Source organism: Phyllostomus hastatus, unplaced genomic scaffold (genome assembly GCF_019186645.2).
Source record: "Phyllostomus hastatus isolate PE091 unplaced genomic scaffold, TTU_PhHast_1.1 phas_scaffold_216, whole genome shotgun sequence".
Lineage (NCBI taxonomy): Eukaryota > Metazoa > Chordata > Mammalia > Chiroptera > Phyllostomidae > Phyllostomus > Phyllostomus hastatus.
This window is the reverse complement of record NW_025334018.1, coordinates 8854800-8872913: the sequence shown is the minus strand read 5'-3', so window position 1 is coordinate 8872913 and position 18114 is coordinate 8854800. Positions and strand designations below refer to the sequence as shown.

The window sequence follows — 18114 nt, the reverse complement described above, 5'->3', positions numbered from 1 at the left end:
ATGTCTGTGAAAGACCGCCAGGAACACCCCTCAGAGTCAGACAAGGACAGGTTTATGAATGTTTTTCTGCTGCGGGAAAACTGCACCCTGGGGGAAATGTGCGTGTCTCAGTAAGGAAGGGCTTATCATGGGAATTGGACATGGGTGAGGTGATGGTGAGATGGGGCCAATGAATGAGTGTCTAAGCTGTGGGCATGATCAGATGCAGTCATGCTTTTTACCTAGCAGATGGGGAGGGGGAAATAGAGCAGAGCTAAAACGAGCTGGTAAAGGCGCAGCAGCAGTCACTCGGATTTTCAGGAGTGGGGCATATTTGGTAGTATTCTCAGTAGTCAGTCATTTTTTTCTAAAGGTTATTGCTATGTGTAGGTGGCATGGAGAGAAATGTGTGTGTAGTGTTGTGCGTGTGTATTTACTATTTGTGATGTTCTCTTCAATGAATCTCCCAATTGGCTTTTGTTTATAACAAAGATTTTTCTATGAATTACTTTTACATCACTTTATTCACTGAATTCCTAATGGTTTAGGGTCGTTTTTCAGAAAGTTTTCTTGGGGCGTCCACGTATGTAGTCTAAGTAACCTCAGATGCAGACAGCTTCTCTTCCTCCTTTCCCATTTTGTATGTAAAACCCTGCAACGGCCACAGTAACACAGATTCTCATGTAACATGATTAGCGGTTGGTGTCCACCATTTGCCAGGTCCATGTTCTTAAAACGTTTCCGGAGTCAAGGGAAAGAAATCACGGAGCAGAGCGATGGAGACGTGAGAGAATTCCATTACAGAGAGGCAGGAACTGAACGCCTACACCCCAGTATTGGCTTGGCCTAAACTATCTGAAATAGGCATATGAAAGCAGGTGATGATTCACAATGAGGTTCTTGCAAATCCAGCTAGATTACAGAAACCAGAATCAATTCCAAATATGTTTAAGCTGCGGCAGACAAGGGCCCAACAGCAAGCCAGGACCCAGACAGATACAGATTACCCAGCTGGACTCCAGAAACCCTACCCAGCTGGTTTACAGGCTGGCCTTGCTCAGTTAATCTCACAACTATGCAGTCTCACATGTCATACCATTAAATTTGGGAATGTATTTTCTTTGTAAGTAAATATTGCACATAATAACATAGTTAAGAATAAAAAATTTCCAAAAACCAAATTTATGAAAAGTAACTGGGAAAGAAAAATGGAACTAGAGAGGGAAAGATAGAAAGCTCTAAGTATTATACCATCTTTAAATGTCTGAAACAAACATGATAAAATATTAACATTTTGTAACAAATTATATGTGACTATGTATTATTTTATAATATTAGGTGTTTATACATCTGTAAGTTATTATAGATATATTGGGTTGGACAAAACATCCATTCTGTTTTTTTTCCATAAAATGAAAGACACATTTTTCATTTTCACCAGTAACTTTATTGATTTAGATATTTAGAGAATGTTGGCTATCTCCCATGTGGCATAATGTTGATTATTCTCAATGTCTTGATTTGGTCACTATCAGTTCAATTGTTCTACCCAACCTGGAGCATTATTCAGTGAGAAATCTCCAGCATGAAACTTGACAAACCACTTTTGACACATTTGATCAATTATTAGCACTCATCTTTTCTTTTGCCTTTCAGTTGTGTTTTTATCTTTCTTGAAATAATGAAACATAATATGCTGAAAATGTTGTGTATTTTCTTCCATCTTCAACATTAAAATTGCTAAAATTCACCAACTTTGATGTTTTTTTAAGTGCACGCTGATATGACAGCTGTCACAATACAATCTAACAAAATGGTTTCAAATGAAGTTAAAGACAACTAAGAGCTACTAGAGCCATCACAGGGAAAACAATCCAACAAACTTTTTGGCCAACCCAATATTTTATCGAAGTATAACTTACAATAATAAAATGCACAAACCTTAAGGAAGTGCTACGTGTGTGTACATTCATGAGATCACCAGCCAGGTCAAGATCTCTTCAGACTTCAGAAATATTTCCTTGCCCTCTTTTCAGTCAAGAACTCTCTCCCCAAGAAAGCACCCACTATTCAAATCTCTATTTACCATTGGTTTGTTTTTCCTGAACTTACATAATGGAATCATCGAGTGTATTCTTTTGTGTCTGGCTTACTTTGCTCAATGTTATGTCAATGACAGTTTTCCATATTGCTTTTTTTTTTCATTTTTGTGTAGCATTCCACTTGATGAAGGTACCATAATTTATCCATTCTGCTGCTGATTGACTCCAGTTTGGGTGCTCGAAGCAAGCCAAAGTAGTGAAGAAACACACTAGTAAGTTAATCAGGAAAAGAAGTTAAACCCGGATTATCAGTACATCATTCCTTTTCCTTTGCATCCCCTGCCTTGACACATCAACGGAAGGCTGCCAGTAGAAGATTCTTAGAAATGTTATAGTTGGAGGGAGAATGTTTTCGATAATGATGTTTTTGCACCATCAGATCCACTCGCTTCCTTTCCCCACCAAGCTCTCCGCCCCAGGAAGCTGACTGTATCAGTGGATGAAATCCAACAGGCCCCTGTATTTTCAGACTTCCTCTTGGATTCAGCAAATAGGAAGTGCGGGGTGGAAAGTGAGACCAGGGTTTTTATGACCTGGCTTCTTCATAGTGCGGGAGCCTGGGGCTCACTGTGTTCCCCGACAGGAGTCACACAGCTCTTCTTGAGGTAACTTGCTCTTCAGGACTCTCTCCTTCCAGGTTCGGTCATCTCTCCCAACCTTCATTCCTTTGGACCTAAGCAGTAATAGCTGTGCTGATGCTAGCCAGAACGTTCTGCACTGCCTGGTAAAGGTCCCCTACTCCTTACATACACACTTCACAATTAGTCCTGTTATACATAAAGCCCTTATTTATAAGGTTTAGAATAAGCCCTTTTTGTGTTATCCTCTTTTGAGCTTGCCCACACTTTTCAGTCAGGATCTGACAGGTACAAATCTTTTAAATGTGTCTTGCTAATAAGCTCTAAGAGAAAAGAAGGAAAAGTTGAATACTCTCTCTGTATCACACACATTCCTGCACAGACACACACACAAACACATGCGCTCACCACATATACCCTCTCTCTCTTTAGGGCTTTTGCAAGCACTTGACCCTTATTTTACTTTAAAAATGCCGTCAGACAGATGAGGTGAATGGCCTGACCACTCCGAGAGCCAGCCTGCAGCAGTGTTTTCCAGATGTACTTACAGAAGCAGAGGCAGTCACTGGCTCACAGTTCCCCCATTGCCCATTGCACCCTGGACATCAAGGATGGTTGGCCCATCCATCACCTTCTGAAAGAGGACCTCGGCCCCCTCTCCCTGGGCCAGGAGGCTTGTTAGTTGCATGACCAAGGGAAGCACTGTCCCTACCTGGCATGTCCAGGGCCTGGTCCAAATCTGTCCCAGGCATGTGACATGACAGCCTGGACTGCCAGCCTGCTCTCCTTCATTGGATTTCATCGCTGGGAAAGCCGTGGGTTCTCCCTGCACCATCAAGGGCTAGGATTTTAGGCTTAAGGTGGCAGGGGGAGGATGTGGAAGGGGGCCAGTGGCCCGGATCCACTGGTTCCCATGGACCCAGTTTGAGCTCCCAAAGTCTGAAAAGGCAGCTCCAGCTCCGAGGCCAGCCTGCAGAGGACCAGTCTGGGCAAGTCATTCCTTAGCTTTCAAATTCATTTTCTTCCCACATCATTACACAATCCAATGTGAAGACTCAAGTGTATTTTATATACAATGATAACACTCCCGAGGTAACCATTATGTGTTGGCAGCTGGGTTACAACATTATTTTGCAGAACTGAAAAAAGGATCTGTCAGCTGCTTAACTGAACTACAGCCTGACTTCAAGTCAGTCATTCAAATACAATACTGCGATCATGTACGTGTGACTCAGCAGTTTCTGCAAATCCACTATGGAAAAAAATCTTGATGCTAAAGTTGATGGAAAGCTGCTAACGCCATAGATATCACCAATGCCAAGTATTTGTGTTTAAGCATTCACTTGGTTGACTTGACAATTATATGAATAAATGAACTTGCTTATGTATTTACATGTAAAATACTGTAATTCCATATATCAAGTTGTATACAAACTTTAATTTGAAGGATAATATTGCAAACTAATGGTTTAGGCACCAGCACCATCAATGTTATTCGTTATATCCTAGTTACTCCTTGTAACCTAACTCTCCGTTCGGCCTTTAGCAAACACCCCCATTTCCTCTGGAAGGCACTTTGCCCTGAGCAATCGTCTATCGCCAGCTGGTACACAGAAAAGTGACTTAATCTTGTGATGCTTCCTATTTGACAGAAGCTTCTTCCTCAAAAGCATTTATTTATGATCTGCCTGAAGGAAAAAAAAAAAAAAGAAGCCCAGTGCTAGGCCCTGTGGGACACAGAATGAAAAGTATTTCTGTCTAAGCAAATGCTGGGAGGTAAATTGCTGCAAGACCAGGGATGCAGGAAAAGAAAACAAAAACTGCCACACCACTGAGCTTGGCATGTACGGTTTTTATTTTGTGATAAAAATGCTTTCATATAAATTTCATCTTAACTACTTTTAGAATGAAACTTTGAAAAGTAAAAACAAAGCGTGCATTTTCCTTACTACGTACAGTTAGGAATATGCAGTCATTTTACTGGTTATAGGTTTCCTATACAAACAGATATATCATTCTTAAGAGAAATGTACACGAGGAAGGAGCTGTAGTACCAGAGTTAGGAATGAGAGCCTCGGGGTATAGAACGTGTCCTATCAAATAGTCATCACACATTCAATGTATTGGTTAAGTCCAAATTCCCCAGACCACCTGCCAACAATACATTACACCTTTGGTTCTTTTCTGTGCAAGAATTATGGACTAGGAAGTTTAATAGGAAGATGATATGATGGATGTGAGCTTCATATCTGATTACTTACATTAAAATCTTTAACTTTCAGTCTCTCTTGCCCTCAAACCTCTACCTCCCTCACTATCATGTAAGTCAGAAAATTATGCTTAACTCAAAACAGGAGATAAGCAAATAAAAAATCTATTTGCAGAGGATGACAGAAGAGTCAAAGGCAGAATCTATAAAAATAAACCAAAAATGGGGTGTTGACCTATACATGGCATGAAAGTTGTATCTCCTTAAAAGTAAGTCTGCCATCCAGAACCAAATGAGATAATGAGTCTGCATCCTCCCTTTTCTTTGATCAGATGATACAGCTCAAGGGTCCTTAACAACTAAGTGACTGACAAATGCCTGGAAAAGTAGTATCTTCCTCTTTGTCACCAAAGCCTGTTGTCTCTAATGGTGGCTTTCATGTTCCTTTCCCCTAAACCCGAAAGATTCCAATTAGAAACAAGCAAGTCAGGCCTGCATTGTGTTTGGAGAAGGAGGAGGTTATAAAAGGCCCAAGCTGCTGGATCAGAGGCCAATAATTTCAGTAAGTGGAGCTGGAACAGGATGACAGAGCAGGGCAGGTATGGTGAGGTCCATAGAGTGATTCGGGCATATAGGTTCTCCCATCTGTGAATTACCACATGGGTCCAAGAAGAGAGAGCATTTCGAATGAAAAAAATGTTACACACTATGAATGGGGCTAGTAGAGTTGGTGCACGAGAGAATAAAACACAGACTGAGCAAATAGTCTACTTATATTAGAGCAGAATTAATTATTTTTGTTCATTTGTGAACTTGGGCAGGACTGGAAAAATCATTTGTGGGCTTCCATGCAGGCCACAGACAGACAAGTCAGGTAAGTGGGAAGCACTGATGAACACTGCCAGCCAAGGCAGGAATGAAGGCTGTTATTCAAACCAAAACAGAGTAGGCAATTGACCTATTAACATCTACCAAATACTCCAGTGGAATTAATTTTCCAGGAATCATGACACCACAGCACCAGGTAGATGTGACAGTGTGGCCAGAGGACCAATTATTCGCTGACTCAGGGGGAAGGGGAAAAAACTGTTGTCTCCCCATTTCTCGTGTTACTAGAACACTTCTGCCCTTGCCAAAGGGTCAAGAACACTGCCAAGACTACAAATAGAGCAGACTTAAGTGAGATGCAATTCCAAACTGAACGTGAGGATGACAAGGACAGTGAGCCTGTAACTGTCTGTTATCACCTAGAAGGTGACTCTAGGAAAGGAAAACGTTTCTTGGTAGTTACCTAAAAGGAGATGTCATGACTGTGCCAAAGGAAATGAAATGGTACCAAAAAATAGCAAAGGCTGTCTCATAGTTCCTCCCTTTCAAACCTCTTATAAGACTGGCTTTGACCCTAGAAAATTAGGCCAACATTTTATTTCCTGTACTTGAAAATCCCTGTGTTCAGCGAGAACCTCGCTGATTGGAATCTGATTGGAATCACCAGTAACTCAGACCATGCTGCGTGGAGGGAAGACTGGTGAATGGGCCTGCGGTCAGAAAAGAGAATCAATCAGGAAGTAGAGACTGATCGCCTGGCCAAGGGAAGACTACCATGATGGGCTCTCGAGCCAAGGAAAATTCCATGCTACAAGGTAAGGAAATATCGTTTGAGACATTTTTTTCTGTGAGGACTGACGGAAGGAGAGGCTCAGCATATAGACCCACTTTATCTGCTGGATGCCTGAGGGAAGCACCCGAGGGCTCTCAGAGCTGAAACAAACGTGTTTCCCACTGGAGTCAACACACTGCTTGCAGGAAGGGCAGGGGCCTGTCAGTGGGGACACTTCCTACATCAGTTAGCTTAACTGCTGGTCACTCCAACATTCCAAACTTTGTTTTTTTAAAGAAGCTCATAGTACCTACACCGCCAAAGATAAAACATCACACTGACTAGGCCCACAGATGAAAAAACTGATTCTTATTCTTCTTCCTATAAGATTTACACAAAGCCCTGCATGCAGGCCAGAGAACCAGGAACAGCCTCTTGAAGAGATCTCTTGTCCCCAAACTGGGCTCAAAGAAAAATATTTTGCTCCTCTTCTAGGAATGCTATTATGTAGGAGAAGGCAGTATGTCCATTTTCAAAATAAACACATGAGGGTTATGCTGAGAACCATGACCAAAGTGAACCCTGTGACTTCCAGGGACAGTAAAAAGCAGGAGGGCAAAGGAGGCAGAAGTTATGTCCTAGAGCAGGAATGATTAAAGGTACAAAGGCCAAGGCCTATAACTTGGTGGAAGGGCTACAACCACAGAGAGGTGCAAAACTTAAAGCACCAAATGAAGTCAAAAGAATTTCAACAGCTGAGATGAGACAGGTCAATTCAGCAAGGATTCCAGGCCAAAATTCCCAATAGGACCCTACTGTAGAATCTTCTCATGGATACGGCAGAGCTTCTCAGGGCTTAACACGTAGTCCGAGCTGCAAGAATGTCTGGGCTACAGTAACAGGCATCCACCCTAGTCTCCAAATAAAAGTAAACATGGTTCCGAGTCTTGTATTTATCTTGCATTTCCACAAACGTGGCTTGATGGGCAAGAGAGTAAAAGGAGGCTAGTCACTCTCCCTCAAAAGTCTGCAAATATCCAGTGAAGCTGATAAAATTGCTTCCCTTGCATTATTGGAAAGGTAAGAGCATCTCCCCTCTTTTGCCTCCAAAAGCTGGCTCCAGAGATTTCTTCATTTCTCTCCAGGATGACCTTCATTTGCTCCACAGCAGCATTTACTATAGGCAGTTCTGTCCCTACACTGGAGTCAAACTCTTTCATGCATAAACCTGCATGTTGCTGCGTGGTGGCTCAGACATGTGTGTCCCAGGTCCCCGCTGTCCTGCTCCAGCACTCCCAGGAGTAGGGCTGGTGGTCACATCCGACCAGTCAGAAGCAGAATGGGGTGACGAACTTGACCACTGGTCAGGAGACTCTGGGGACGGTGTTAGGTAGGGATGCTCACCCTGCAAGTGACCACTGTGACTGGGCGTTCGCTCAGCAGCATTCGAGGAAGCATAGCTATGCTGTGAAGGGGGTGTGGGATACTTGCCCACAGAGGCCGGGAAAGGATGATAGGTTGGGAGGATGGTCTGAGTAACCTGGCCATCCTGCTGGGGCATCATGGCAGTGGGGAAGGCCATATTGGACAAACGAGCCATTTCTGGAATCTGGTACATGGTGGGGAGGGGGCCCGCAACAGCGGGAGGGCAGTTGGATTGAGGCTGGGGTGCCCCGGCTGGCTGGGCAATGTTGCCTTTGGGGATTAGCTGGAAAGTCACAATGGGAGGCAAGGGCTCCCGAGGGGTGGTTATATGTTTCCCTTCCGGCGGCCTGCTCTGGGGAGCTATGCCAGGAGGGGTGCCCTCAGCGGGTGCCAGTACCATACCAAACATCTCATTGTACTGGCTGTCATTCATCTCCATGCAGTTCATCCAATCTGCTGGTACAGAGACCGGATGCAACCTGCCCAAGCTCCCGGCACTGCCACTGCCTGGGGGAACCATGTGGTGGTGGGACAGCAGCTGGCTCACTGAGGGAAGCACAGTGCCAGCCCCGTGAGCCACAGGCTGAATCTCATGAAGGTTAGAGAAAGACAGTGCATGCTGTGCGTGGACTTGGGCAGGGGGGGCAGCAGTGGCCAACATAGGGTTGGGTGAGGCCTGTAAGAGGCCAGGGGATGTAATCATTGGAGAGGATGTGGTGTCAGAAACATATGTGTGAGGAGACTCTAGGGAATCGACAGGGGATAAAGTCACTGAGCTCTCAGACAGCTGGCCCTTGTCACTCAGCGACTTCTTCCTCCTATTCCCCTTGGCATCCTTGGCTTCCTTGGCAAGGTTAGGAAGGCTGGTGGGCATGGCACTCTTAGCATTGGGTCGTCTGGGTTTCTTGCCCACTGGAGTGTGCTTCAGACTGAGGAAAGGTCTGTTGGGCCCACAGATGACAGGAGAGAGGGCAGAAGTCAGCACAGTGCCTGGAGGGCTTGGGGTCACGTTGTACTCGTCCAGAAGGCGCACGATGTCATGGTGCATGCGTTCCCGAGCCACGTCCCGGGGCAGACGATCCATGTGGTCTGTGATGTCGCGATTGGCAAAATGGTCTAATAGGATCTTGGCTGCTTCATAGCTCCCCTCCCGAGCAGCAAGAAACAGAGGTGTCTCTTCCTACAGAAAGGCCCACAGAGAGCACATATTAATGACACTCAAGAATACAGCAGTGTTTCTGCAGTCTACCATTATCACCCCTGTAGACATTTTTTCCAAACTGCCTCACTGCATGAAACTTTACCAAAAACAAGTTGAATATCTAGCTTTGTGCTAAATGGAGATCTGCACTTTACACATAAAAAGAGTAAGATTATTTCACCCCCCACCCCCGCACCCCAAGAACCAATTTTGCCATTGAGGGCAGTATCTTCTTAGGTGCGAATGTGTGAAATAAAGCATGCCACTGAGCCAGGGACTCACTTAAAAGAGCACTGAGCTTATCAGAAAAGAGTTCTAAGAGAAGAAGAGTTAGAAATAAAGAAGGTAGAAGGGGAAGAATCTAAAGCAGGTACAGTGCTGAAAAAATAAGAGAAAGTAAAAGAACACAGGGAAAAATCATGAACAAGACCTAAATCAGGGGAAAAGAGAAAATAAAAGGGAGAAGATGAGTGAGAGAGGGGAAGCAGGACATAAAATACAGGAAGAAAAGCAAACAGGAAAACACCTGGGGTCCAAGAACACACAAAAAGAGCAACAGGAAGACAAGTGAAAACAATCAAGAGAGAAGGAAGTGAGCATAGGCAGAACAGAGAACAGCAGAAAGGGGAATGTTAAAGAAGAGGAAGGCCTAGAAGGCTACACCCAAGTTATCACAGAATGGCCTGGCTCAGACTGCATGCTGAGTAGGCAGGGAGCTCAACCCCGACCCTTCCCTGGATAAGCCTGATACCCTTCCTCAAGCTCTCTGCACCCAGTTTCTGTCCAACCAGCCTCCATCTTTGTCTATACCTATCACAAGGAGCTATGGGAGGGAAGGTGGGGGAAGTGACGTTGTATTCTGGGCACTGCTGTGCCTGTCCTCCAGCTCAGAGCCCAGACTGTACCTTATTGTCCTGCATGTCTCGGTTGGCCCCATTTTTCAACAGCAAAAGTGTTGCCTCCACATTATTGACAGCAGCTGCCCAGTGAAGTGCAGATTTTCCTGCAGAGAAAATCATTCGTATAAGCGGACAGAGTAGAAAGACATATCCTATTCTTTTTTTTTTTAAGATTTTATTTATTTTCAGAGAGGGAAGGGAGGGAGAAAGAGAGAGAGAGAGAAACATCAATGTGCGGTTGCTGGGGGCCGTGGCCTACAACCCAGGCATGTGCCCTGACTGGGAATCGAACCTGCGACACTTTGGTTCACAGCCCGCGCTCAATCCACTGAGCTACGCCAGCCAGGGCGACATGTCCTACTCTTAGCATAAGGAAGCATCATGACTTGTACAAGGAACTTGAACTTTCAAGAGAGCAGCAAGAAGTCAGTTCTCTATTCTAGAAACACTTCAGTACAGGCTGCTTAGCCTTCAGAAGACATCTAGGTATAAGGATCATTTGTCTGTGGTAATCCACCCTCCCCATGGCAGATACCCTTTCATACACTGATGACGATGACCTATTTATGTATTACCTGCCAGAATGTATACTTAGACCATCTACCAGTCTACCCACCCCCAGTGCATTCAGTTTTCATAAGTCCTCATGTCAAGAGTGGCACTCCAGGCAACTTACACAGACAAACTTGGTACAGACTCGCTCTGAGGTCCAAAAACCCTCACTAACAATCCCTTCCTATCTTCATCTATAAATCTCCCAATGGCACAGACCTCTGAGCTCAGTATGTTAAAAGGAAGAATGAATAAATGAATGAATCTTGAGTGGATTTGGATCTGAGACAGGTCTTTAAAGACCATATAACAATTCTGCTCCCTGGAGGATGCTTTGCAGGTAAGAATCCCAACTCCCACTTCATCCCTACCATGGTCATCCACCGCATTCACATCCGCTTGGCAGTTGATCAGTTCTGCCACCATCCCCTCCACAGCAAGGCGAGCAGCCAGGATCAGGGGTGTGGTGCCATCATTCATCCTGGCATCTAGATCAGTTACGCGGTTGCGGATCAGAATCTAGAAGAGGAGAAAGTACAGAAAAGAGAGTCAGCTGGATAGAGAATATAATGAAGCTCAGAGAAGAAACAAGAGCATCACAGCTGAAGCTGCATGTCAGTTCCTGGAGGGCAAGAAATGTCTTATTTTTGTGCCCAAGTTTCTACCATGGTCAATCAACAAATGTTTGTATGTTTGTTGAATGAATGAATGAATGAACAAATGAAAAAACATGTTCTCAACAGACAACTGCTCCATGTAAAGTGAAGTACTTCTCCTTTCTAAAGAAAGAAGAGGGATGTGGGAAAATATCACCACCTCAGTTGTGGTATAGAGAATGTTTCCAACTTCCTCATAAGGGTAAAATAAAAGGGCATTTGGAGTATACTGTGAATTCATGTGATAAGCCCAGAGGCAGAAGCTGACACTATCAAAGGCCTTATAACAGGTATCACTCCCATCTAATCTACTCATTTGGGAGGCATTTTGGCACATCAAAAAAACACAGTGATTAAGAATCAGAAGACTGGTGTTATCTGCTGTTAGCTCTGTTAATATCTGGCTGTAGATAATTAGGTCAAATTGCCTGCCTTCCTTTTTCTGCTTTCCCGTCTAGCAAGTGTGACTCTACCATTTACTTTACTTTCGCAAAAATTATTGAATGAGTATAATAGGATGTTAAATGTCTTATCAAAGATAAGACATTAAAGACCCATAAGGAAGGAGCTCTTCCCATGTTCTTTACCTGGAAGACACCCTGGGCATCAGCTGCCACTGCAGCATGGAGAGGGCAGCGGCCCATGTTGTCCTGGGCATTGGCGTCCGCCCCTGCATCCAGGAGGCGCTTTGCGGCATCCGCCCTGGAGTAGCGTGCTGCAAGGTGCAGGGCCATCTCACCGGTCCGGTCTGTCTGGGCCTGGAGGCTGGCACCCTGGTAGACCAAGTCTGTGATGATGTTGGCAGAAGAGTCCTCTGCATCTTCATCTTCGTCACTCATATCGGAGTTGCCCCCTCGGAGGGAAGCCAGCATCAGTGGGGTGCACCCATCTATAGGAAAGGAAAATCCCAAAGGGTAGTCAAGGAGGAGAAAGATATTAATATTCAGTTAACCCTACTGTCGGAAGAGTTCACTGTGAGTAAAGTCATTCTTATGGGAAAAAAATCCCGGTGCTTGTGGTAATTGGCCACCTACTCTTCCTCTGATGATGTCCTTTCTGTAAAGAATAATGAGACAGCAAGAAGGGGGAGTTAAATAAGCTTTTCTGCTCAAGTTGCTAAGTGTTTTGTTATTTTAAAGCGGATGACATTTTAAAATATTCAATATTAATAGAATTATAGGCACTAAGGTATCAACTAAACTAATTCTCTATCCCTCTGCCTGGGATAAAATTTTTCTAACGTACTAAAATCTATCCCATATAATCAGCCTATTTGTTCTCAAGCACACTATACATGAAGAATGTGAAATCCTTCCCTTTGTTCTAATGTATGTTTGTAATTTCTACATATAAGTTCTCATATAAGTTCCTAATTTTATAGTTTCCTCAAGCTAATTTAGAGTCTGTGGAACTGACAGGGGGCATATCACCAAGTAGGACAAATGTAGGACTGATAACCTAGAACCAAGGGCAGGCATGGCCTCATGAGAGGGGGAGGATGGGGTGCTGACCTGGGCCCCGGACATTCACGTCGAGCACATCCACCTCCTGCTCTGCCTGTGGAGGAGTGAGAGCCAGCGATGGTGTCCTACGGATGTCTGCGGCTTCAAGGTGCTGCTGCGTCCATGGGCGTCTATCGATGGGGTCATCTTCTGAGAGTAAAGCCTCATCTTCACCCTGACAGGGAAAGGCACTCTTGCTATCGGCCTGGCCCACCACCAGGAACTGTGGACATGGAGCGAATCCCACCACTTCTAATCTCCGACCCAGTTTTCTCCCAACTCCTACTCTAACCCTTCAGGGTCGTATCCATACCAGCCTCCCATGGCTCTTGTGATGTGACTTCTGTTTACCTGTCCTGTACCATCTGTACAACTCTCCCAACTGTAGGCTGCAGCCTTAATATGTAACCTATCTTACCTCCCTAATGTGCTATTTATACATCTGCAAAGCACCGTTTTCTTGCTTCTGGGCATTCACTCATGTTGTTCCCTGTCTGGCATTGTTTCTCCCAATTCTTTAACTCCTACCTATCCTACAAATGAATTTAGACCTTAATTTGTCTTCTTGGTCCTAAAAAGCACTTTGCTCTTCTGCTCAACTGACCATGTGTTAAATGCTCACTGGGGACTACCACCAGACTGTACAGTTCACGAGCATGGGGGACAAAACTGCTTCAAGGCTGCCGTCCTGTATGAACACAGAGATCAGCACACAGCAAGCACTCAGAAAATATTTGTTGAGCAATAATCATTATTATAATTTTAAAAGCAGCTACTCTTTATTGAGTATCTAGTATGTGACAGAAAATAAATAAATCACTTTACACATATTGCTGTATTTAATCCTCACAATACCTCATAAAGAATTATTAATATCCCTATTAATAGTCTTATTTTAAGGATAAGGATAATTAAGTACAAAGAGGTTAAATAATTTGCCAGCTGTTAAGTAGCAGAGTTTGGACTGGAATCCAATTCCAATGGTAACTAAAACAATGTTTTCGGTCATCGTGCTGCACTGCATGCCTGTACTACAAGATTCATTTCCTTAAGCTGATTTAGAATATCTGTGGACATGCATCCCAGCCATGCAGGGCTACAGATGGCGGGGGCGGGGGGGGGGGTCTCCTTTTTCACATCAGCCTCAGCCTAATCTATTGCTTACTGTTAAGTGGTTTTAGTGTCCCGGGCTCGAGCTGAGGAGCCTCTGAAGCCAATGGTCACAGGCTTTCTTCCACTGTTTAATTTTACCTTCCCTTCCAGAAGAGAAATGCCCAGAGAGAATAAGGGAGAGATGTAGCTATGCAGGAAATTGCTGTTTACACACCTCAGTCCTTATTTGACTACCACCTATGGCACTTTTCAGGAAGGAAGCATGTTTGTATTTTCAGAGTTCTTACTGAAAACACATAGGTAACCCAAGGCCATCAATGACCTAAAGATTCCTGCCTTTCATGACAACCTGGGATAGCCACTGCCTGGGCAACATATGATGGGGGACCCCAAAAAACTGGAATTTACTTACAAAAAATTGTGTACTCATTCTTACATGTTTAAACTTCAGCCACTTTCAAAGTATCCTCTGTTTGATGCAACATACCTACTGAGACGTTTTTTCTACTACTCAGAACAGTTTTTGAACTTGTCAATTTTGATGCCTTTTAGTGCTTCTGCCATTTTTGTGTTTGTTTCACCTTTCACACCAGTAAATCATTTCCCTCTGAGGACTTTTTTTATCCAGGGAAACAAAAAAAAGTCGGATGGGGAGAGATTGGGTAAATAGGGAGGGTTGGGGTCATGCTGTTTTTGGTCAAAAACTGCTGAACACTCCGCGCAGTATGGGCAGGTGCACTCGTAAATCACCCATCACTAAATGAGCAAAGGCATTAACTGAGTCTTCAAAAAAAATTCACTGGAGCCAAATGCAACCTCTCACAACACCACTAGCTGGTACACTGATACAGATGGTTCCCTAGAACACTCACCTAGCAGGGAAAGCCTGTACTACAAGGGGCCTGCCCTCCAGAAGAGAATTCCGGTTTTTCTTGGGTCCCCCTGTATCACTATCACTCCCATTTGGGACAATCTAGCTACCAAAGACAGAAATTGAAATGTGACCAGATAATGGCTGATGATGGCCAACTTACCTTGGCTTTCTTTGGCTGGGGACCTTCATCATCGACCCAATGTTCACTTGTTCCAGAACCAATTAGGTTGGCCTCTGAGACTTGTGCCGAGAGATTTCTGATATGCCAGGATTACGAAGGGGAAAAACAAAGCAGAGGTCTGTCATCAACTAATGTAGTGGATTTTAATGCTTTTTCCACCATGACACACTCTCAGTGCCATACTTAGATTTTTAGGGGCTTTGGCCCTGAAAGGATGGACAGTATTTTACATCTTATTACCTGAGTAAAACATCACTTCCTTTCCTGCTGACTAAGAGCTTACAACAAGAGTGTACCTCAACAAAGAAGCTGAGCACCAATGTAATAATATTCAATATGTATAGAATAGAAGCACAGTTATTCAGTAGGCATTCAGAATTATGGTCAAGTGTGATAATGTGGCGTGGCCAGAGCTTAGAATTAAAATCATGACTCAAAAAGATCTACTTTTTTGATTTATCTCTGCTAAGTACAACTGTGAGTCGTGACTTGCTGGCAAACTGTCTTACTTCATCCCCACGGCATCCTGTCCCACTGGCTCACGACGCTTGTGATTGCTGGAGTCTCGGCGAAGGGTGAAACCTTCAGGCAGCCAGAGAGAGCCATGCTTCCGCTTTCGTTTGGCCATGATAACCCCCAGCAGTAGAATAAACAGAATAATGACAACAGCAACGGCAAGTAGATAGAGAAGCTGAGTGCGTGGTGGACTTGGGGGTTCACCTAAAATTGCAAACGACAGGAAAAATGCTGAATAAAATACGAACCTCTCAATACTGGCTTTAAATTTAGCTAGAGGACAGCTTTGAGCTCCCTAGCCCTGGAAAACAGAGCTGCACATTGAAAGGTGTGTCCTTTTCCCTTTGCCCCAGGTGATGCCCCCCGCCCACTTTTCCCTTCAGTGTGCAACTCACTGTCAACGGAGACGAGAGGGTATGACAGGGTGCCCTGGATGGCATGAGAGGCGAGAAGCGCTGCTGCTGCATCTGTGTTCTTGAAACACTGGTCTGAATCTTGAACACACTGGCGGTTGTCAATTTCCAGATATACCTTAGAGCTGGGGGTGCCAAGGAAAAGAGGAGAAAGGGAAATGGTGAGGAACACAAGGTGCCAGTCAAGCTGAGTTAGAAAGGGTCGCATGATCCTTCCTTTGTCATCTTCAGTTTCGGCCTCTCCCCTTTGCGATGCTGCCTCCTCCAGAAGGATCTCTGAAATTAAAGTATAGATCCTAATTCCCACTTAGAGAATATCTCACCTTCCTTGGCCTGGCTGAGTTCAAGCCTTCCGGCTTAGGCAACACAGCTGAGAAGCCAAAGATTAATACAAAAGAGGTGTCCTACTGAAGGGATTTGAGGCAACCCTGCCAAGAGGTTAAAATCCTAGCACTTGAGGAGGCTTCCTGACATCCTGCCTCCTGATCACTCCAGACCACCTTTCAGGATCCCAAGATCAAGGCAAACCTTTACTCTTAAATATACATACTGGGATCATACATTTGTTTTACTTGGTGGGCTGTTCTATTTGTCTGATTTTGCATTTTTATAGATTCGCTTATGACTTCTTCTGTGTACTGAAGTACTCAGCTTTATAAAATTAAGCTGTAAGTTCAGAAAGCAAAAACCTACCCAACTACCTCCTGTTCTTGATCATCAGGAAGGGACCTGCGTGTCATCCTCTGCTTCTTCATGGCAGCTGACTTCTCACCGTAATAGGGGTAGACCATGAGGTTCCCCTGATAGTCCTGTTTGATGCGCAGGTTGGTGTGCAGCAGGGTGCCCAGTGCCCGCAAAAAGTTGCGAGCATCCTGGAGTAGATGTTCAGGTGGCAACAGCACCACAATAACCAGGGTACCCTCTGCCAGGTTCTCCGGCCGATCAGCAGCACAGTCCAGCCCATCCCAGCCACACTCCTCACTGTTGCATCCTTGGTCACAGCGGTTGTCTCTGAAGTGATCTGCACAGTATTTGTCATACCTAGGCAGGGGGAGGCAGAGGAAGGAAAGGAGCTCAGATGATACTGGAGCTCTATTTAGATTTCCATGGGGAACTACTGTGGATTTTTCTTACCCATCTTCTGTGGCCCAGATCAGACCCCAAATGCCCCATTAAAAGCCTTCCTTGAATTTCCTACCTCTGCCATCTTTAGAGTACATAGAATCTATGACACATGACATCCGTGAGTGCTCCCTCAATGAGAGATAGTATGGTGCTCACTATGCCATCAGGGTTTATGGCCCCCTGGCAGCTCATCATCTTTTTAAGTCAGATGTATAAATAAAACTGCATACCTGAAATGAAAATATACCTGGTTCATACCTCCTCTATTTTTGCATCCACTTTCAGAAGTAAAAGATGCCTCTCAGAGATGCCTCCAGAGCCAGGATTCACAGCTCTGAACCATCAAGAGCTGCTATACAAAGGACCATGTCAATATGGCCTATTTCTTTCCCAGTCAAGATTGAATCTCAGCTATGGAAGGCAGGCGGGGAGGTGGGTGTCCCACACAGGATACCACATCTAACTTGTAAAGCCTCTTTCAAATACTGGGAAGAGGAAATCAAGTCCCCAAACCTAAATGATGCACAAACCATTTTATCTACACCTCCTCCCCCACTCCCACCCCTTGGTAGTTACACCATATGATACAACTTGCCATGCTAGCTCAATGAAGACTCGAGGAGTCAGGAAGTGCTATATGTGATTTGGCAACCAATTTAACTTTCCAGGCTTCACCTGTGAAAGGCCACTAAGAATACCTATGCCTCACAAGGTTGTTGAGAATTCATCAGGATCAAATTAAATGGGAGGGCTAAAAGGGAAGTTATTATGTAAACGATAACGCGCCCTATAACTGTGAAGTGAAGACCAGGAGAGTTAAGTGGCCTAATCTACCTTATGCTTCCTGATAAATCCAGCTGGGGAAACCCAGTCTTAGAAAAAGGAATGGGGTAAACAGATAGAGGTACAGACCTTTCCATCCATCCTGCAGGCAGATTATGTGAGAGGCTGCCTGAGAGTAGGTAACACCACTTCCAAAAGTTATTTCCCCAGAAGGTCACGAGAGCAGCAGGTGAGAAGGCAAAAATAGGCAGAGAGAGGGTAGTTGTGCAATGAACATTCCTGGACCTCTGTCAGCAAGGGAGAGCACAGGGTAGCGTGCGATGGGACAAGGCTGACACCAGGAAGAGGGCCTCAGGGCACCAGTCTGAAGGGCAGAGGCAGCTTGGGCTGAAGCACTGGAGTGGTT

General features: G+C 44.6%; 1 protein-coding gene across 1 annotated transcript in view; it reads right to left on the bottom strand.

Annotated features, from left to right (window-relative positions):
• Positions 1–4493: 4493 nt before the first annotated feature.
• Positions 4494–18114, bottom strand: part of NOTCH2 (notch receptor 2) — a 158954-nt gene continuing 145333 nt past the window's right edge. The window contains exons 26-34 of the mRNA XM_045817339.1: positions 16494–16841; positions 15783–15925; positions 15381–15591; positions 14851–14947; positions 12713–12878; positions 11789–12090; positions 10917–11064; positions 10000–10097; positions 4494–9073 (exon numbers count right to left, since the gene is read on the bottom strand). Coding sequence (XP_045673295.1) covers positions 7685–9073; positions 10000–10097; positions 10917–11064; positions 11789–12090; positions 12713–12878; positions 14851–14947; positions 15381–15591; positions 15783–15925; positions 16494–16841 — 2902 coding nt within the window. The 3' untranslated portion in view covers positions 4494–7684. The remainder of the gene's footprint in view (positions 9074–9999; positions 10098–10916; positions 11065–11788; positions 12091–12712; positions 12879–14850; positions 14948–15380; positions 15592–15782; positions 15926–16493; positions 16842–18114) is intronic.